The following is a 22,419-nucleotide window of genomic DNA, read 5'->3' on the forward strand; positions in this document are numbered from 1 at the left end:
TGCTTTCAAAATAAACCCTGCCTCAATTAGGTCTTTTAAGGGTTGTAACGTGGTCTGGTTCACGGTTTTTTTTAAAACAAAAGGATATAAGGCTCAAAAATTGTTTTTACCCACCCCTTCTTCTTGATGATCTCCAGTTCCTACGTTCAGTTAATTCGATACACGCATTCGACTTCCAAGAGGGTTCGAAGGTGTGATGAGGATTCAAGACGAATTTTCTTGAAATGGCAGTCACCCCTTTTTTTTTGTTGAGGATTTTGGTGACCTCTTTTGATTGATCTTCTTTATCCCTAATTTTGCCTGGACCGCTTCTCTGAAGCTTTTGGTCCATCGGGATGCCCTGACTTTTGCCTAAGTCATTTTGTGGTATTTGATTTAGCGGGCTTTTTTATTTTTTAAAGGTATTGACTGCCACATTATTGGTGGATAAGGATCAACCAACACTAATTTTAGCTTTTCTTAGCTTCTTCGACATCTCAACATGTGCGCGAAGGATAACATGTGGTTGAACCTAATTGGAGGGTGTTCATATGGACGGTTTTTTTTTGAAAGATCGGATGCATGATCAAACTATCTGAACACAACTACCCTGCCCCAGGTTAAGATTAAGGGTTTTAGATCCGAAATAAACACCAACTTCTAGGCTCAAAGTGGTTGTCTAGGGATTAACTCCTTATCACTCCAGTGTTTGGGGATTTGAAACAATGCCTTACATCATCGACAAGGTTTCACTCAAAAGCATACCTCAACAATTTCAGGTGTTTCGTTTTCATCATCCTCCCTCCAATCTTTGTTAGCACAACGGTTTGATAAACCAAAGTGAATGAGAGGAGTATTTTTGTTTTTAACATAAATGAGAAACGAGTGAATACGAATGGATCAATTCAAAAGATGCATAAACATTTCATTAATCTTACCAATTCAAAGAAAACAACAATGCTTAAAAGCAAATATCAGTCAACATGCAAGGAAACTACAAAAGAAATGCTGAAACAGCCAAATGATTGCCAGCTTTAGGGAATGACTTCTTCAATCTTGATCCATTAACTTAGGTGGACACCCCTTGAGATCTTCGCACTTATCCGGTCAATGGGTTAACATTTACCACCAAGCTTCCTTCTTGAAAGGCTATGTACCTGTTGTCAATCAGCTGCTGTACTTTGGCTTTGAAAGCGTCACAGTCTTCAGTTGAGTGCCCTTCTGATCCAGCATGATATCCACATTTCTCATTTGGGTTATACCCGGGTGGGTAAGGTTGTGGAACCAGCTTAAGAGACTTGGGAACCACCAACGAGTTTTGAATTAGAGGTTGTAGGAGTTGGCTATATGTCATGAAGACTGGATGTCGAGGATCATTTCTTCTTTCCAAGCCATTTTGAAACCTATGTTGATTTTGATATCTCGGGCCTTGGGCTTGTTGATTTGGATGGGGAGCAAACCAGGATTGTTGGCAATGAAGACCTGAAGGTGGTGGTTGCTGGTACAACACTTTGGGCATTACTAACTGCTCATTTTCAGCCACTTGAAGGTTGGGATCAACAAGCCTTTTGACATTGGCAGGATGATCTTCAAATTCTTTTCCTTCAGTCTCATCGTTGAACGCAACCCTCTTGGATCCACTACTCACTTCTCCTTTTCTTTCATTGGTATGGGTCGTGATATTGGAAATCCAAGGCGGTATCTCAATGCTCTTACCAGGAAACAATGATAGCTCACTAGCCACATCCCTGACATCTTCCTTGTGGTACAAAACCTTGAGGGGTCTCAAGGGTCCTTTCCCTTTCTCATTACCTGGCCCAGAAATCAAGGTATATGTACCTGAGCCTTCTTCCTTGAGTGTTGGTGACCTTATGTCAATCAATCCTTGCAGCTTGAGCTTAAAACTCTTGCATTCCTCGATGGACTGCCCCATTGTCCCAGTATGGTATTCGCACTTGACCTTCGGATGATCTTCTTCAAAGATTAAGCTCTTTTTGTTAATCAACCCTCGCACCAAGGCTTTCAACGCTAAGCAAGAATCCAGGTCATGTACCAATGCTCCTTTATGGAATTCACATGTTGCATTTGGATTGTACCATGGCAGGTATGGTGACACAGGTGTGAGAGCTCGAGGGGTCACCAAAGCATTTTGGATCAGTTGCGGGTAGAGCTTATTATATGGCACCGGAATCGAGTCATTATGATCCTTGTTCCTCTTGTTCTGATTCTGATTTTTGTTCTGAACCTGGCTTTGGTGACTTTGAGGAGCAATAGCCAGAGGATGTTGATGATGACGTCTTGAGGGAGGTCCATATACTGGTAAATGAGGATTTTCCACATAGAACTTCCCTTGACTTGGGGTAACACCAGATGGATGTGGCGTAGTAGCTCTCTTTGTTGCAGCAGCGTATATTGGGTGACCCTCTTTTCTCAACAAGACTTGCAGGGTTTCCAAGACCCATCTCATTTGGCTCTTCAAAAGATTAAGTTCCTCCTTCAGCGCTTCTTGGCTTTTCCTTAGCTCGTCCATCATCCCCTGAGACATGGTTCTTTGCTCTTCGCGTGTTGAGAATCACTTTGCTTCACGGACAAAAGATGGATGAGTTTTTTTGGTATTTTGTCTGGAGAATGACATGCATTATGATGCGATGCAAATGCAATGGAATGCGAATGAATGCAATGCAAGCCATGCACATTTGTTTTTTTCATACACGGGTTCAAAAGTCTGAGGTATTGATGAATCTGATTGTTTTCCAAGAATAGGTTCTCACCGGGTAAGATCTAAGGTTTTGTTATAAAGGATTCCCAGAGTCATTGATTCACAAGAATGTTTGACGCTTACGGGAAATACTTTGCGGTCGTCAACTCCATCAAGGGAATCTATTCTGGGTGAGGTTCTCGTACCGACCCTTACGAAGTATTCACCTCGGGAGTCCGTACTACGCAACCATCGACTGGGTTTTAGACAGGGTACTCAGAGTCATGGATTCAAAAGACTGTTTGACGCTTACGGAAAATACTTTCCGGTCATCAACTCCATCTAGAGAATCTATTCTGAGTGAGGTTCTCGTATCGATCCTTACGAAGTATCCACCTCGGGAATCCATACTACGCAACCATCATTTCTAGTTGGCCAAAGGTTCAATGTTCTAAAAGGTCCTTAGAGTCATGGACCCCTTTGAAACATCAAAGCTTATGAGGTATACACCTCGGGCGACAATATTTGCAAAAGAATCTACTCTAAGTGAGGTTCTCGTACCGACTCTTACGAAGTATACACCTCGGGAGTCTGTACTACTCAACCATCGTCCTATCTTACATTTATTCTTTTTCACTCTAGACTCGGGCGTAGAGTCTTTCCCACATGGTTTGCAATCAAATACCCAAGTACCAACAATCACAATAGAACCAATATCCAACAGATATAACAATAAAGATGATAAAACAATAAAGAAAAGCTACACAATTAAACAAACAAAGGCACACAAATGTCCTAACTAGGCTTGACTCGCTTAGCACCCCTCACGTCCGTTGTACTCAACGGGAACCATTAGGTCAATTGTGTGCGTTAGTGTTAGTTAAAATGTTAGGCTTTTTAATTTATTAGGTGGGAAAGAAAGAATATAAGAGGGAATAAATGTTTTTGGATTTTTTTAACGAAGGACTAATCCTAAGTTTTTTTATTAGTGGGCCTGACAAGATTTACGAATCCTGCTCCTACGTATCTGAAAAGAGAAATCAAGGCTTACGTAGTTCTGGGTAGAAAAATGTTTGTTTGTTGGTCGATTTTAGCGAAAGCTATATTGTATTAATCGATAAAAACATCGTTTTACCCAAAATAGATGAGGAGTGGACGCGTACCACACATCGAACGGATTTATAAATCTACATTCGGAAAAGCGTCATTTATCTCTACTCAACAATCGTGGCCGAAACATTGTTTTGTATCACTTAAGACAATATATCTTCCATTTATGAAAAGGTTTTTGATTAATCGCATGGCGGCGAGAAAAGAGTTTGATCGGTTGGATGTGTTTTGAGTGATGGCGAGAACTTGGATGAGCGAGATATACATCTCGAATCCTAGCCTCAGGAGTGCATGATATACACCATGTTCCATTTCCATCTTTATTGAAAAAAAGTTAAGATAGGAATTAAGTATTTTTGGAATTTGACTGGGAAAGGGTTTGAAGAAACCGCATTGACAATTTTAGACGATGGCGAGAACTTGGATGAGCGAGATATACATCTCGAATCCTAGCCTCAGGAGTGCACGGTATACACCATGTTCCAGTTCCATCCTTATTGAAAGAGTTTAAGATAGGAATTAAGTATTTTGGAATTTGATTGAGAAAGGGGTTTGAAGAAACCGCATTGACAATTTTGACGATGGCGAGAACTTGGATGAGCGAGATATACATCTCGAATCCTAGCCTCAGGAGTGCATGGTATACACCATGTTCCATTTCCACCTTTATTGAAAAAGTGTTAAATAAGAATTAGGTATCTTGAGTTTGATTGTGAAAATGACTTGACCCTAGATCAAGTATTGATGGACGTTCAAGAGAAATTTGAATGAGTGTTTGAGAGAAAACAAAGTGGATAAACTTGGATGATGGCGAGAGCTAGGATTGGCGAGATATACATCTCGAATCCTAGTCTCAGGAGTGCGTGGTATACACCACGTTCCATTTCCATCTTATTGAAAAGGTCTTAACTATAAATTAATATTTTTTGAGTTTTTATTAAGAAAAAGTGGCTTGACATTGAATCAAGCGTTTGGTGAAAGTTTGAAAGAAATGGAATAGAATGGAGGGAGAAATGAATTGGTTTGTTTATCGAGAAAATACTCGACGTTGGATCGAGTCATATTTTTGTATTTTTTGGAAATGGTTGATTTTATTCTTGTGTTAGTATCTAACTAAACAGTCAAGTAATAAAGAAATAAAACAATACCAAATTATTACACATCGGGGGAGTGGGGTACATCTTGTTAAATGGGGATTCAAAATCATGAAATAATTAAATCGGACCCAAACAACAAATAATGCAATGCATGAGTGTAAGTGCAAGAGAACCGGCTCATTGTAAGAAAGCCCAAGAGTAAGCTATGTGAGGTTGATGGCGATGCTTAAAAGCAATCGACTTACAAGGGTATGAAAATGGGCTCGACATTGAATCGAGAAAAATATGATTTTTATAGTTTTAAAATGGTTTTGAATGAATGATGAAATTAAAAGAAAGCAGATCAACCATGAGTATAATAAAAACAACAAACATATAATAAAATGCTACATAAACATAAAAATAAAATGCTAAAAGAAAATAAAATGCTAAAAGAAAAAAGGCTAAAAGAAATAAAATGCTCAATACGGGTATCGAACCCACTACACTAAAGACCATAAAAATCACCCCTCTCCACCAGACCATTTATCATTAGTTGTCATTTTGATGCTAGATTGGATAAATAAACTAAAATGGATTAAAAATTAGAATTAAAATAAAAAACTAATAAAAAAGAAAACTGTTGGACTAACCTAATTAAACCCAGCCGCTTGGCTGTTGGGTTCTAGAGGCTAGTGAGATTGGGAATCAAAAACATAAGTTAATGTAGTGTATTAAATGAAAACATTAATAAATGAAAATCTAGAAAGTTTAATCATAAAAAAAACTTAATGGTTTTCCTGTTTATCCTCGTTTAAAAATAAATTGAAAAAAGGAAAAGGAAACAGAGTAGCAGTTTCATCGCCCTCGTTCTCCCCATCTGCTTCACAAAAAAAACGCCCTCAATGAGATCTCCTTCCTCATTACTCCGTCCCCAATCGCTCTCTCCAAATTGCGTCTTTCTCACAATCTCTCTCAAAATCGCCCATCATCGCTTACCCATCGCTCATTTCTCTCAGTCTCACGATTCGCTCACACCTCAGCATCTCTCAATCGAAATCTCTCTCTGCTCTCAAAACCGCCCATCACCTCTCACTCTCTCTCAGCAAAACTCACAGTTTTAAAGAAAATCTGAAGTTTACCTCCGGTGGTGATTTGGTAGTGACGATGACGATGAAGCCTAAACTTCACTCTTTCTTCTCTAATCCAGGTATGTTCGATTTTGGAGTTAGGGTTCTTGGTCGAATTTGGTCCGCCTCCTTTTTTTCTCCAATCCCCTTTCTCACTGATTCGCCTCTCTTTTTATATTTGCAGATTAGGGTTTTCAGTTTGGTATCCAAAGGTTCAAAAGAGGAATTTCCTGGAAGTGCTTTTTTGGTGCTCAGAACTGGATCGCCCTACTTGATGCTAGATTTGGAACAGGTAATCTGAGCTCAAACTTTCTTCTTCATTTTTGTCTTAATTCCAATTTGGGAATTTTCTGGATTTTTACAGCTTTGAGTAATTCAAATTTCTTACTGCAGTGAAACTTTGGGGTAGTGGATGAGGTTGCGGACCAGGGGCACAATTGAAACAAGACGGGTACAAGTTTGAGCGTGAAACATTGATGGATGATTCTTTGCTGCAGATTCTGTTGATACATGCAGCGTAATCTTCCAATCTCTCTTCATTTGCATCCGAAACTTAGAAGTTTCAGAAATAATCATTGAATCCATCACCTTTGCTCGTGACACATAGGCTAGTATGAACTTGCATTTTCCGCCTTCTTTAACTTGCAGGAGCTGTCTAACACTATAAAACAGCAAAGGGATGCTTGACTGCTGAAAGCAGATATCCGCCCCAAGAACGAAGTCGAAACCTCCGGGATGCTTTTGTAGAATTTCATGGACCTGATCAGTGTTCCCCCATTTTAGTTTCTCTGCTACCAATCCATGAGAAGTAGGACTAACATCTTCAGGACATAAATGCAGCTCTATATTTTTATTTATGATCTTAAGCACCTCTTCATTATAGTCTGTTGACACAACTTTATTGCAGAATTTGCGGTAAAGTATTCCAGTAATACCAACGCCAGAACCTAATTCAATGACAGTGGAGGCAGAATGCAGACAGAAGAGTCGAATATGTTGAGAGCCAAATGTGAATTCCGTCAGCTAGTAATTGTCATTCATGAAGAACGATACACATAAGAAAACGATTTCATCATCATCGGTAGAAACTCGTTGTGTTTGATGTTACAGGTTTATGAACATGGATTTGATGTGTTTGAACTCTGACTTGTTGAATGTGCATGATGATTGCAGCCTTATTGTAGCAGGTTATGGTTGGTGATTCTGATGTTTCGCCCAATGCTTCCACCCAATTTTCTGGAAGATTCAAAGACGGTTTCGGTTTTGATCACAGCTTTGGATTGCTATGGTTTGGGGAATCTCACGACAACAAATGGTAATCTTTTGTTCCTTGTTTACGCTATTTTCGCTCTTATCATTGTTCTCAGTATTTTTTTCTTCTGTAGATGGTTCTTTTTCAATCTCGTCAATCTCATCTGCACTTTCTTTATCAGCAGCTTCCTTATTTCCCTCATTTTCAATCTTACTTCCATCCTTACTTTGTTCATGATCTACTTTAGAGTTCTCGCCGATACTCTCCTTCTCCGCAAGCTCCTTACTTACATTGTTTTTTTTTTTTTTGCAGCATCGTTATTTGAAGTAGATTTGTCCTGTACCTCAAGAGCTTTGCTCTCTAGCTGCTGCTTAGTTTCTTCATCCTTAGCTTTCTCCGGTAGTGTTTCAGCAGTAGCTTCAACAGGCTTGGCACTGGATTCAGTAGGAGCAGACAAGCGTATTCCAGCAAAAGGGTTTGAAGAAAGAGTAGAATTAGTTTGTTGGCGACGTCCTACTTTGATAATTCTCTGGGATGCTAGAACCTCGTCACTGGCTTTCTTGAAAGTTCCAGTATAAAGATCAGCGTCATCTTCATCGTCGTCAAGAGGAGTGTCTCGTGTGAGCTCCCGTCCAGCAGCCCTTTTCTTTGATGACTGTAAGGCATTCTCGGTATCCTCCATTACAGCAAGAACTTCGTTTCTGGCAACCGGCGAGAGATTCCGGCTGAGATTTCTGGGAAGAAGAATAGCTCAGTGATGCGATGAAATTGAATGGAAAATGTTAGTTTGATTCGATGTAGCTGCTGAGTTTTTGTTGTTTTAGGGTTTTGATTCTTGCAGGGCTGCGATTGTTTTGCTGACGGTCGCATGATAACACTTGCCGAATTGAAAGCAGTACCTTTTTCAAAGTCACTACTACCATTGTCATCATCAGAAAAGCTTATCACAAGATTTTTATCATCGCTTGCATGACCAGTCCATGGAGAAGATTTAAGGGGTAACTGTTTTGAATTTTTTTTATGCTCTTCTGTGAAACTGGTTGTATGGTTGGTTATACTTTTGTAACACGTTTCCACTGCAAGTTTTGGCTCAAACGAGGCTTGGTGATAGAGCAACAACAGCAAGTGTCATGGCAACATCTGGCATCTTGAACCGTGAATCAATTCAAATGACCCTGTAGGAAATGGTAGTTGTTTTGTGGACATGGCGGAAATCATTGCACCCATTCCTCGCTCAAATGCAATATGAATCTGATTTTCGTGACCATCCTTGGGGGCAAAGGACATAGCAGTCAATTCACTGTTGAAGGTTCAAGCTTTCACAATAGGCCGAAGTTCGAATCCACCATGAAACGAGTCACCAACCTAACGACCATTTCTCACAAGTAACAACCATCCTGAATTTGTTCAGACGCCGGTTTTACTCAGACCACAGCCTTCTCCTCTGGCAGGTAAGTCCCATATCCTTAGCCATTTGATGCACAATATGAGCGCTGTGTGAATTTCTGTGATGTGGATATATGTTGATTTGAGAAGCCACCACTACTGTTGTGAGGTAAATTCTGCATAGAGCCGGGAATTATAGCAACAGTGTTAATTTCTACTTCCTCTTCTACTTCCCAATAAAACTAACCTTCATGCACCGTTGATTTGTTGTTTTCTAAAACTGTTTCCAAGCAATTAAGAAGAACAGTGGCAGAAGCTTCAAGATGGGCAACCGTTGTTTGCACTCACTTGGGCAGTGCCTTATAATGGTGCACAATAGTTGACAACAAGCAATAAATAGATTAATTGTGAACTGGTGATCTACATGACAAAAATTCACTCCATCTTCCGAATGGGAATTTTGCTCTTCTACGACCATAATTGAATCTGAAGGATGAGAAGCTTTTAATCGGGCACATTCCTGGTTAAGGAAAATTTGATATCCACTTCGTCCTATTGGAACACCTCGATTTTTCTTCTGTGACTCTGTGATAGGTAAACTTGACAAGCTTACGGAAAGTTGGAGGTGAGTCCTCGTGTTTCTCTTCGATGAATTTTGTTACAGCATATTGGCTTGAACCGGTTCTTTCTTTCAGGTTTGCGATTGCTTCAGTTATCATCTCAGCGAAAGTGGGATGAGAAAGCGGCTTATTTGCTGCAGCGGTTTTTTTTTTAGGCTTGGTTTGAGCGACGGTTGACATGGCTGAAAGTGGAGAGCTGGGTTGTATTCAACATTGAGATCTATGAGTTTTATGTGTTCTGAGGCTTTGGTAGTTTTGAGTTTTTTTTTTCAAGTAACAGTAGGACTCCATTAGACATTTGTGCTTTATGATTCTAATGTGTCCATGGATAGTTTGTAACAAGAATTGATTGTAGCTCCAACTTTATTATGGAAAGTTCACGGCATCTACTTATGGCTTTGCCTTTTTGCTAGTGTTTATGACAGGATGTGATGCATTGTTATGCTTGAATGTTAAATGGACATGAAAATGTATGAATGAAAATGAGTTTGGAAATGTTTGATAGTTAAATATTATTGAATGTTATGAAATGAGTGTATGCACTATTTTGATTTGAACTATAGATGGAAAATGGATCATGTTTGGTTATAAAATGGATATGGATTTTTAGGAATAATCCAAGACTAATTTAAATATCAATTTAAATAATAATAAAAAATCAGTAAAAACCAAATTAAAATCAAACTAATCTATAATTTGTTAAAATTACTTTGATGTCAAATTCTAACATTTATTTGGATATTAAAAATCAATTAGAATTTGAATCATTAGTAAAAATACAATTAAGATTAAATTGAAATTTGGAATTAGACTTAATTTGGAATTAAAATAGAAAAAAATAAAAAAGAGTCAAATATTTAGAATCCATTTCATAATCAAAACACCATGACAAAGAAAAACTAAATAATGACCAATGTATATAAAAAAAATATGGATTTGGGAATGGATGGTATGCAAATGAACTTTAGGCCAAGTGCCAAAAAATGAAAAAAAGGAAAAAAATCCAGGACCAAAATCGGGGTATGACACTTGTGAGTGACAGATGTTCACTGGGCCCCTCAACTTTAGAGGTTTGTATTTCCTTTCCCTTTAGAGAAGGGGATAATCCCACTTCCTATTTTTGACTTTTAGGGGTATGGTATGTCGGAGGTACATCGCCCTTAGTGTTCAATCTGTCTAGGTGACTCTAGAGGTTACTTATCGCTAAGGGCTTGAAATTTTTCTTTTCCCGACTTTCCTTCCTCTATTCTAGGGAGACTTTTGACATCTTATATGTAAAAAATAATACTACAATTTATGAATAATATGACCCAAAAAAGTCCTAAATAAGTTTGTTACTATATTGAATTTACTTATATTTATATTCAAGTTTTTATCCTCTCATTTGTTTTAAGCGATCACGATATGAGAATTCATAACCTCAAACTCATCCAAAATATGAACCACCTTTATCTCATTGGGTGTAAGGTGCCCAAATCTGCACCTAGTGATTTCCTCTAGATTTTGTGTCCAGGCTATAGGAAAAAGTGTGTGTGTGTGGGGGGGAGGGGAGGGAGGGGTATCATCCACTCAATAGTAACTGTGGAGGAGCCATCTCACCCTATCACCTTCGCAAACTTATCGTTCTAATTCTTGTAGGGATTGGAGTATGGTCTGAATAAAGTTATCCAATATAAGGTACCTAGGGTCACCCAACCCCTTTAATATCCGCCTTGGTGCCAATGGTACCAATGAAGGAGAAGAAAATTCCTACTGTAGGATGAACTGCAAATCACTGACATATGATCCCAAATGTTGATATTAAGCTCCAACCTTTGAAGGGTGGACTGGAGGTAGCTTACTTAACAGCGAATCGTGATAAAAAAAAATGTGTATTTTATATTTGTTGAATCTTTGATGTTTGTGTTCTTGGTTAGCGAAAAAATTTTAATCTAGAAACGTAATTCAACCCCCCCCCCCTCCCCCTTCTTGTGTTTCTTGAAATTACAATTGGCATCAGAGCTCCGGTTTTGGTATTGATTATTTTATATCAAACACTTAATTGTGTTAGTAAAAGATCGAATTCTTGAAACACAATATGACTACTATCAACAGTGAAAAAGATCCTTACTCTACTAGAAGGATAGAATCAAAAGCTTATTCATTGGAGACAAGTTTGATTATTAGAAGGATAGAATCAAAAGCTTATTCATTGGTTATGATGCAGACTTGGTGATATGGTCATAGATGTCTATACACATCCCCTGGATACAAATGGTACTAAGTTGGAAATAAGTAAGATGGGTGACCAACAAAAGAAAGACAACATAAATCATCACAGGTCAAGAACCATCCTACTGAATGCTATCTCATACATTGAGTATAAAAAGAAAAAAATAGAGACTCGGCAAAGTCCATATTTGACTATCCTAGAATGACTCGTGAAGGAAACAAACAAGTAAATGAAACCAACGCTCTTGCCTTAATTCAAAACTATGAAGCCTTCAAAATGGAGAATGATAAAACTGCCAAGGGCATGCTCTCAAAGTTTCAAACACTTGTAGATGGCTTAAAGGTTCAAAACAAAGGCTACACTACTGCATATAATGTGAATAATATTATCAGAAGCTTACCAAAGAAGTGGATGCTTATGGTGACTGGTCTTAAGGTGTCCAAAAATATGAACAATACGACTTTGGAAGAACTTGTAAGTTCTTTAAGAAGTCATGTGAAAAAGTTGGAAGAGGATGGGCCTCAAAGAAAAGTAAAATATGTGGCTCTTAAATCCAAAGGAAGGACAAAAAAGGCGAAGGAATATTAAGCTGAAGAAGAAGAAGAATCAGAAGAAGATTCTGACAAAGAAGACGAGCTTTCTCTTCTTTATAGAAGATTCAATCAACTTTGAAGGAAAAGTCAAAAGAAGCCCAAAGGAAACAAAATAAAAAGTGGATGCTTTGAGTCAACATCTGGATAAAAGAAGTCTGGTGCTGACAAATTTGTCATCTTTTTTGAGGGTAAGGAGCCAGACCATTACATAAATGAATGTCCCAAGCTAAAGAAAGAAAAGCCTAAGAAACAGTTCTTCAAAGATAAGAAAAAGGTTTTGATGGATACATGAGACGACTTTGAGAATTCATAATATGATTATGAAGAAGATCAAGCCAATGTAGAGCTGATGGAAAGCACATAAGCATCTGACTATGGACCAGGATTAGAATCTGTATCACAATCTGAATCAAACTTTGATGAGGTATTCTCTAAGTTAAATCATTCTGAAGTAGAGTTATGTCTCACTAAAATTCTTGAAAAGTATTAGAGGTTTTAGAAAAGGTACAAGGATTTGAAGCAAATTCATGTAGCTGACTCTGAAGCCCATAGTGAGCTAAAGAAAGAAAACTCCACTCTAGAAGAAAAGATATGCAATCTTGAAAAAGATAACTCTGCCCTCAAAAACAAAATTAAAGAACTTGAGAAGGAGATTCTTTCATAATCTCTTATGGACTTTGAATCCGTCATTAATAAATATGACATGTCTTCTAAAAAAATCTTGCATGAAACATAGATCAAAACAAAATGGCTTCTATGATCTATGGAGTAAGCAGAAATGGAAGGAGATGTAATTGTTATGTGCCAACTAAGAATTCTAGGGTTAAACCTAATTCAAAATAAAATGAAATTAAACTAAAAGATATATACTCCAATTTCACATATGGACATACACATCATGATTATTTAATGAACAATTCATTTGAAACCAACGTCATTTTTTGCATTAACATTTTATACTTTAAAGCACAACCCTTATACCGCCATGAACCCTAATGCAACAATTTCATACCATTAAACACACCTCGATTGATAATTCAGTATGACTTATTAACACGTCATTGCTTCACCATACTAATGTCGGATTCCGAAGCAAATGACGATTGATTGCTCAAAGGGATAACAATCATTAAGTGTTTGAATGAGCGAAATAGAAACAGTATATCATATATACCACATTTTGCATCAATATTACTTATATCATATATATAAATTGATCGATCTCATTTGTGTAACCTATGGACGATCGATGCATCGTTGCTTCACCATTTTAACATCGGATTCCGAAGCATAGTCAACATCAATCATCCAAATCATACACACATGTTGCCAAATTTAGTTACTCGTTTATTATTTAATTCATTTTGTATTTTAACCATATTAATACAGAAAATATAGAAAATAAACAACTATCAGATGCATGGGTTCGTAAGTGTCTCTGATACCATTGAAGGAAAATTGAGATCCAAGACGCAACACAAATTAAAAAAATTCCTTTAGTGATTCTTACGAATGGGCATGATCAATTATAGAAACCGTTACCTCTTATGGCGATTGAAACCTTTGATGCAAATCTAATGAGTGATCATAAGAGTTGAATGGTGACAACGTTTCTACTCAGTCCACACGAACGGATTCCTTCAATCTTAGTGTTAGCTGCTACAAATGAAGGCTTTGAGTGAGAAAGAGAGAAAAACTAAATTTCATCAAGTGAAATGCTTATACACAAGGGTTCTATTTATAGAACCTCTTATGTGGGCTGCAAGCTAAAAAGCCGACGTAAGTGTATGTGGCCCACATCTTATGCTATACCGAAAATCACTTAAGTGTATGGTACCTTACCATATTTTGTATTATACTTAAGTGCACCATACCTTATGATGTTCTATATTTCATTTAAGTGCACTGTACCTTACGGTGTTCCTTATTAACTTTATCCCTCATCAATCTGTCCTTTGGTGTGTGATCCTATAGGTTTTCGTGACATTGACAATTATATTAAATCACATATTTAACATAATAAACAGTGAGCGGTATCTAGAAACACATCACTGCTACCCAAGACACGAAAATGTCATGTGATCTGACAAATCCCTTTTTGGGATAATACTTGTGTGTACAATTACCCTTTTCTCCCTTATGTCTGTATTGAACACAAGGCATATACCGTGTCATCCTTGTCCAATTAAATATTGGACACTTAGACATTTATTCTATTACACAAGATGGGAAAATTCCATCTAGGTCACTCATGTCCCTCGGCATGCTTCGTGGAGTACCCATCAACTGTCTGTATGGCCATCCAATTACGGAAAATGTTTGATCAACAATAAAGCACTCGACTCTACATTTAGGGTCCATAGCGGTTTTAGGTCGAAGGGTGATATACACCACTATCACAATGAGAATAATTTATGACACTTTGCATAACATTCTATGTAGTATTCTCATAGAGGGTCAATCCAATATAAATATTACTCCTAATATTCATACCCATGTTTAATACTTGATAACTCCTTATCCATGATCCATGAGATGTGATCATCAGTCTATATACATAATAGTATTAATGATTTAATATTATCCCACTTCACAACAAATCTCGACTACAGATACTTTAAGAATATTGTCCTTATGTTTAATGGGATCTCATGATTAAGTCACACTTGATACATTAAACGGACTAGCTATTCTAGGGAATTTATTAAACAAACATAATAAAGAAAAAGCCTTTTATTATTAATAAATAATTTGATACAAGTACCAAAAGTATTAGCCTCTAGAGCTTACACCAACAATATCCCACTAGCACTAGAGCCAATCATACATACCCCTAATACCCATAGATCTAGTATCGCCATCATGCTTCTGCTGCACAAGAGGCTTTGCCAGTGGGTTGCAATATTGTCAAGTGTAGGTACTCTGCATATTTTCACATCTCCTCTATCTATTATCTCTCGAATGAGGTGATAACGCATAAGTATGTGTTTGGATCATTGGTGAGATCTGGGCTCCTTAGCTTGTGCGATAGCATCATTGTCATCACAATAGATATCAATGGGATCCATAATGCTAGGAACTATGCTAAGTTCAGTAATGAACTTTTTGATCCAAACGGCTTCCTTTGTTGCACTTAAGGCAACAATATAATCGGCCTTGATTGAAGAATCAACAATTGTATCTTACTTTGAACTTTTCTAGCTCACAGGGCCACCGTTTAAGCAGAACACATAACCAAATTGTGATCTAAAGTCATCCTTATCTGTCTGGAAGTTATCATCGTTGTATCCAATTACATCCAGCATTTCCTGACCTTCATATATCAAGAATGAGTCCTTAGTCCTTCTAAAATACTTAAGGATATTCTCGATAGCTACCCAATGAGCATCACCAGGATCAGATTTGTACCTACTCGTTGCACTTAAAGCATACGAGACTTCTGGTCGAGTACATAACATGGCATACATTATATATCCTATTGCAGATGCATATGGAATCTTATTCACACGATCCCTTTCTTCCTTAGTTGGAGGGGATTGTGTTTTTGATAGACACATGCCATGTTGCATAGGTATGAATCCTTTCTTGGAATCATGCATATCAAAGCGTCTCAACACTTTATCTATATAGGTACTCTGACTTAGGCCAAGCAGTTTTTGTGATCTATCTTTATAGATCCTAATTCCTAATATACAGGCTGCTTCACCTAGGTCCTTCATAGAAAAGCATTTCCCCGACCAAGTCTTTACTTGTTGCAGGGTAGGGACATCATTTCCAATGAGTAATATGACAACTACATATAATACCAGGAAGGTGATCATGCTCCCACTAACCTTCTTGTAGACACAAGGCTCATCTTCATTCTTGATGAATCCATATTGTTTTACTGTTTCATCAAAACGGAGATTCCACCTTCTAGACGCTTGCTTTAATCCATAGATTCATGTTTGTAACTTGCATATCTTTTGGGCTTCTTCTGGTATGTCAAATCCTTCAGGTTGTGTCATGTACACATCCTTAAGAAGATTACCATTAAGGAAAGCATTTTTGACATCCATCTACCATATTTCATAATCATGATATGCAGCGATAGCAAGTAAAATCCGAATAGATTTAAGTATTGCAATTGGTGAAAAGGTTTCATCACAGTCAACCCCATGGATTTGTTTATATTCTTTTGCAACCTGTCTTGCCTTATAGGTATGTACCTTACCATCCATGTCAGTCTTCTTTTTGAAGACCCACTTTCATCCTATAGGGTTAACTCCTACATGAGGCTCTACCTAGGTCCAAACCTGGTTTGTGTACATGGAATCCATTTCAGATTTCATGGCTTCTAGCCACTTCTCAAACTCAGGACCAGTTATGGCCTCTTGGTAGGTCACAGGCTCATCTTGATCCATGAGTACTACATCATCTTGATTAGTTATGAGATATCCATATCTCTCAGATAGATGATGTATCCTGCTTGACCTATGTTGGTCTTATTCTACTTGAGCAGGTTTCTCTTCTATAACTACTTATGTTTCCTACTCTAATTCCTCCATAGGTGTATCAATGCTTTGTGATTCTTGAATTTCTTCAAGCTCTACTTTCCTCCCACTGATTCCTTTGGAAATAAAATCCGTTCCTAGGAAAACTCCAGTTCGAGCGACAAACACTTTGCCCTCGGAAGGATTGTAAAAGTAATACCCTCTTGTTTCTTTAGTATACCCCACAAATAAGTATTTTTCAGATTTGGGCTCAAGCTTAGTTGAAATTTGTAATTTTACATAAACTTCGCAACCCAAAATCTTAATGTAAGACATATGTGGTTTCTTACCACTCCATATCTCATATGGTGTCTTCTCAACCTTTTTGGATGGAACACAATTAAGTGTGTAAGCTGTTGTCAATAGTACATGTCCCCAAAAGGAGTTTGGAAGATCGACGTGACTCATCATAGATCGGACCATGTCTAACAAGGTCCGATTTCTTCTCTCAGATACACCATTCCATTGGGGTGTTCTAGGAGGAGTAAGTTGGGATAGAGTCCCACACTCTTTCAGATGGTCATCAAACTCTAGGCTTAAATATTCACAACCTTGATCTAATCTAAGAGTTTTAATATTCTTACCTAGTTGGTTTTGTACTTCATTCTTTAATTCCTTGAACTTTTCAAAGGACTCTGATTTGTGTTTCATTAAATACACATAACCATATCTACTGAAATCATCAGTAAATGTGATGAGTACTGAAAACCTCCTATGGTTGGTATGTTCAGTGGTCCACATACATCTGTATGTATGAGGGCCAAAATATCATTAGCTCTGTCACCTTTTCCTGTGAATAGAGACTTTGTCATCTTTCCAATTAAACAAGATTTGCATGTCTCATATGATTCATAATCAAAAGAGTCCAATAGTCCATCTTTATGGAGTTTGAAAATGTGTTTCTCATTTATGTGGCCTAATCAATAATTCTAAAGGTAAGTTGGATTTAACTCATTAGGTTTCATCTTTTTAGTATTAATGTTATAAATAGGCATTTCAAGATCAAGGACATATAGTACATTATTCATTTGTGAAGTAGCATAAAATATATCATTCAAATAAATGGAGCAACAATTGTTCTTGATTATGAATGAAAATCAAACTTGTCCAAACAAGAAACAGAAATAATATTCTTATTAATTGCAGGTACATAATAACAGTTCTCTAACTGAGTTATTAAACCACTAGGTAAAGTCAATACATAAGTTCTTATGGCTAAAGCAACAACCTTTGCTCCATTGCCAATTCGTAGGTCAACTTCACCTTTTTGCAAATCTCTACTCCTTTTTAGTCCCTGCACATTTGTACAAATGTGAGAACCGCATCAAGTATTTAATACCCATGATGCAGAAGTAGATAGATTAATTTCAATAACAAAAATACCTGAAGTTTAAGTCTCTACTCCATTCTTATTATCTTCCAGGTACTTTGGGCAATTTCTCTTCCAATCTTTGGTCTTACCGCAATGGAATCAAGTGGCATCCTTTGCTATGCCTCCAATAGGATTCAAAGCAGGAGCAATGGGTTTGGGTTTAAAAACTTCCTTGCCTTTCCCTTTACCACCCTGCTTGGTGGGCCTTTTGTTCTGTTTCTTTCCATTTCCGATCATCAAATTGGACTTACATTTTGACTTCAGATTCTGCTCAGCAGTTCTTAACATGCCTAGCAGTTCAGGAAGTGTTTTGTCCATATCAGTCATGTTGAAATTAAGGACAAATTGACTGAAGCTCTCTGGCAACAATTGTAAGATCAAATCAGTCGCAAGTTCCTTTACAAGGGGAAAACCCAACCACTCAAGGTTCTCCACATACCCAATCATCTTGAGCAAATAGGGACCTAAAGGGGATCCCTCATCTAACTTTCCTTGAAAAAGTAATTTTGAAACTTTAAACCTTTCATGCCTTGCTTTCTCTTGATATAGCATCTTCAAGTGTCTGATCATATTGAACTCTGTTATGTTCTCATGTTGCTTTTGCAACTTCGAGTTCATGGTAGCTAACATGAGGTAAGAAGCTTCATTGGCATCATCAACATGCTTCTTATAAGCATCTCTTTCTACTTTAGGTGCAGAACTAGGTGTCATACCCTGATTTTTGTCCTGAAATTTTTTCCAATCAATCATTCATTTACATTTCTCCTCGTGACCATTTCATCTGGTCATGAATCTATCCACCGTTTTGTTTTGTTTAGACCTATCACCACCTGCTAATCCATAAACCTTTGGGCCTTGCCATTTGTCTTGGTAGGGGGTATTAATTTCCCTTGGTCAAGTAGGACATGGAGCCCATTATCATTTTATAAGAATCAGGTGGAATCTCACAAATTTTATTCTCATGACTAAATTCAATCCATGTTTTGTCTCCCTCGTAAAGTACCATTCACCCCTCGTTCAAGTGTGTCACGTATGTTATCATTCACATTCTGTTGTCTTGTTCCTAATCCTCACTCATTTCTAATGAATTTCTATGCCAAATACAAACATTAGATTCATTCAATCATTCATATTCATTATCCATTCATTCATGATTAAAATAAATTCCAAATGTTCCTCTATACACATTCATATTCTCTATTTCATATTCATATTTTTCACTCTATATTGGGAAATTTTCCATTCATTCATATTTAAAAACTTACACATATTCATTCATATTCCATATTATTTCATTCATGTCCAAGAATTTCTCACATTCATTCAATCATAGTAATCCATTTACACGGCCTGTGATTAGTTCATAATTTTAAAAGTACCTCACATAAATAAATGAAAGTTCTAAGGTACAAGGAAATAACTTTGTTTTTCCCCAAGAGGACCAAACATGATACTAATAAGAAACAATCACCTAATATTGCAAAATGGCACTTGAATTTCAATTACAAGGAGGAAGATGCCACCTTTGTTTACAATGAACCGCAAAAGCATGAGAAAGATTTTCCAAGCTGTTTACAAAATGAACTTTGTGTTGAGAAAATTAATGCACATACTGGTTCAGGATCCTTGACACATGAGCTAAAAGATTTGGTAGAGGGGGAGAAAATTGTTAATATTGATGATGATCATGTGGATCCTCAGCTTTGTGCATCGTTTGCTTGTGATATCTACAAGCATTTGTGTGCTTCTGAGGCAAAGAAAAGACCATCCACAAACTTCATGGAGAAAATTCAGAAGGATATAAATCCCAGCATGCGTGCTATATTGATTGATTGGCTAGTGGAGGTGGCTGAAGAATATAGACTTGTACCAGATACATTGTATTTGACAGTAAACTACATAGATCGGTATCTCTCTAGGAATGCGATGAATAGGAAACAATTACAATTACTTGGAGTTGCTTCTATAATGATTGCCTCTAAATATGAGGAGATTTGTGCACCTCAGGTGGAGGAGTTTTGTTATATAACGGATAACACATACTTCAAGGAAGAGGTTTTGCAGATGGAATCTACTGTCTTGAATTTTTTGAAATTCGAAATGACTACCCCAACAATTAAATGCTTCCTAAGAAGATTTGTACGTGCAGCTCAGGGAATTGATGAGGTCCCTTCACTACAACTAGAGTGTTTGACAAACTACACTGCCGAATTATCCCTTTTGGAGTATAGTATGCTTTCTTACACTCCATCACTTATAACAACTTCTTCAATTTTCCTGGCAAAATTTATGCTATTCCCTTCTACGAAACCATGGAATTCAACATTGCAGCATTACACTCAATACCAAACATCTGATTTGTGTGCTTGTGAAAAAGATCTCCATCATCTTTGTTGTAACAGCCCTAATTCTAATTTGCCTACAATTAAGGAGAAATACAATCAGCACAAGTACAAGTATATGGCCAAGAAGTATTGTCCTTCATCAATACCCCAAGAGTTTTTCCATAATTGAGCAGAGTTGAAATGTTGAACGTCCAATTTCCAATTGGAAAGCAGTAGATCAACACAAAGGGCTTCTTGTATCTGCTTTAATTGATATGCCCCCAAAATCTACCATTTAGAAACAACCTGTGACTGTCGTAGCCTTGCAACTAAACACGACCAAAGCCCTGTCGAGACCAACCAAAATCACGTCGAAACTGCTACAACAGAACACACCAAATCAGTATATTTCCATAGGACATAAACCAAAATACACCGCGGTAAATAAGCTTGTTACCGACTGTAAAAGATTGAGGAAAGGAAAAAGGGACCACTAAGACAGACGCGGACAAAAAAGGTCCCAAAGCGTCCATACCGATGCTCACCACTACCCAATGTTTGATACCATCACTAACGGTAAGAGGGAGAGTGGAGGGGACCACAGGGAGATGATAAAACCTTGTCTCTCACGAAATGAAAGGGGGCATTCACATATCGAAAAAGAAAAGAGAGGGGGCGGAGAAGAAATTCGGCAGAAATCAAAAATTCTAGAAAACCCTAGAGTCCCCAACTTCCTTTTGAAAAACAGACGGTAATAGAGATTTATGGAAAATACCTGATTTCTGAACGAGTCCTCTACCAAATGTAGCATGCGAGCAAGGAAAGAAAGTTTCAAGCAAGGCGTTTACCTGGTCGTCCAACCGCCGTTGACCCCATTACAATCGATTAGTTTTGCCTTCGATCTCCGTTGCGTTTCAACTTTGTGGTGCATCCGTTCGAAGCCATAGAATTTTAATATGGTGGCTTTCCGAGTCCAACTCTGATTCCACTTTGAGTTTCTTTTTTTTTTTTTGGTTTGAGTCGTGGCGCTGTTGTTCTCCTTCAGCTATTGCTGAATCATCCTTCTTTTCGTTACTGTTCCAAAATATACATTTCCTTTTTGAAGGAGGTGGAAAGTTTTTTGCATTTTGTGAAGAGCTGATTTGTTTTCGTGGAGGGAGGAAGACGAGTTATCGGTTTTTCTATGCTTTGATTTTTCCAAGTTTTGTTGTGATTTGACTTTTAAAGTCTGGAATTGACACTTGTGCTGCTTTGCATTTTCCCTATGGCCTTTTGGTTTTCCCATTTGGCCGTGTTCCCATAAATGGCAGACAACTAGCCATTAATGAAGGAGATTATTCTCCTCTGTTCGTCACCCAACAGCCACACGGCTAGCGTGTTGTTTCATTTTCCGGTTGCCACCTCATCATGGGCCAGACTGGAGCGGGTCTCATATGACTCGAACCCAAACAGTCCAAGAGGATGTTGGGTATTCTTCAGGCTTAAACTTGTACGACCCATTGTTTTAATTTCATTTAGTTTTTTTTATTTTCCTTTTCACTCTATTTTGTTTCTTGCTTATATGTATGGGCCGCTGCTAGTCTAACAGCTGGTTGTCCATGGCTGAGTGGAGGGAGAGTTGTCTCATCTCCCTTTATGTGGTGGGTTTGATACCCATGTATGGCATGTGGATTTTGATATACACTAATTTTCCCATTTATTTCCTTTGATTTCCTTTCATATTGTTTGCATTTATCCAACGCTCGTTGATCTTGCCGCTTGTCCTCGATTTTATTTTAATTGCTAAAACATCGATTTTAATTTATGGATTCAATCACTCTCATGTTGTTTATCCATGATTATTTTATCGATATAGCGATAGAATTTCGCCGCGTTTCGATTTGTCGCACATGATCCTCCAATGTTTGTCATGATGTGTAAACCGGCTTTGAGCACATTACTTTTTTGTCACCCCCCATCTCCACAACCTTGTAACTGGATTGCTTTTAAGCATCGCCACCAACCTCACATAGCTTACTCTTGGGCTTTCTTACAATGAGACAGTTCTCTTACACTTACACTCATGCATTGCCCATTGATTGTTTTGTTCCATTTTAATTATTTCATTTATTTTGAATCCCCATTTGATAAAATGT

General features: G+C 37.6%; 3 protein-coding genes and 1 pseudogene across 3 annotated transcripts; 1 reads left to right on the plus strand and 3 right to left on the minus strand.

Annotated features, from left to right (window-relative positions):
• Positions 1–6,377: 6,377 nt before the first annotated feature.
• On the minus strand, positions 6,378–7,465 carry LOC127137406 (uncharacterized; annotated as a pseudogene).
• Positions 7,399–8,099, minus strand: LOC127075455 (nuclear pore complex protein NUP50A-like). The gene has a single exon (XM_051016918.1). It carries the CDS (start codon positions 7,925–7,927, stop codon positions 7,532–7,534), a length of 396 nt encoding a protein of 131 aa, XP_050872875.1. The 5' UTR covers positions 7,928–8,099; the 3' UTR covers positions 7,399–7,531.
• Positions 8,100–8,665: 566 nt separating this feature from the next.
• LOC127137407 (histone H1) lies at positions 8,666–9,431 on the minus strand. Its single transcript, XM_051063871.1, has 2 exons — positions 9,196–9,431; positions 8,666–8,807 (listed from the first exon to the last, which is right to left on the minus strand). The coding sequence occupies exons 1-2, from the start codon at positions 9,429–9,431 to the stop codon at positions 8,666–8,668; spliced, it is 378 nt and encodes a 125-aa protein (XP_050919828.1).
• Positions 9,432–19,604: 10,173 nt separating this feature from the next.
• On the plus strand, positions 19,605–20,562 carry LOC127135521 (cyclin-A1-1). Its single transcript, XM_051062196.1, has one exon. The coding sequence runs from the start codon at positions 19,740–19,742 to the stop codon at positions 20,472–20,474; it is 735 nt and encodes a 244-aa protein (XP_050918153.1). The 5' UTR covers positions 19,605–19,739; the 3' UTR covers positions 20,475–20,562.
• Positions 20,563–22,419: the final 1,857 nt, after the last annotated feature.

This window comes from Lathyrus oleraceus, chromosome 4 (assembly GCF_024323335.1).
Source record: "Lathyrus oleraceus cultivar Zhongwan6 chromosome 4, CAAS_Psat_ZW6_1.0, whole genome shotgun sequence".
NCBI classification, from domain to species: Eukaryota; Viridiplantae; Streptophyta; class Magnoliopsida; order Fabales; family Fabaceae; genus Lathyrus; species Lathyrus oleraceus.

Excerpts from the sequence above, each read along its gene's own strand:
- LOC127075455 (XM_051016918.1), bottom strand. The coding sequence starts at position 7,927 with ATGGAGGATACCGAGAATGCCTTACAGTCATCAAAGAAAAGGGCTGCT.
- LOC127137407 (XM_051063871.1), bottom strand. The coding sequence starts at position 9,431 with ATGTCAACCGTCGCTCAAACCAAGCCTAAAAAAAAAACCGCTGCAGCA. Across the intron at positions 8,808-9,195 it reads GTCACAGAAGAAAAATCGAG|AATTTACCTCACAACAGTAG; the intron begins GTGTTCCAATAG and ends GGCTCTATGCAG.
- LOC127135521 (XM_051062196.1), top strand. The coding sequence starts at position 19,740 with ATGGAGAAAATTCAGAAGGATATAAATCCCAGCATGCGTGCTATATTG.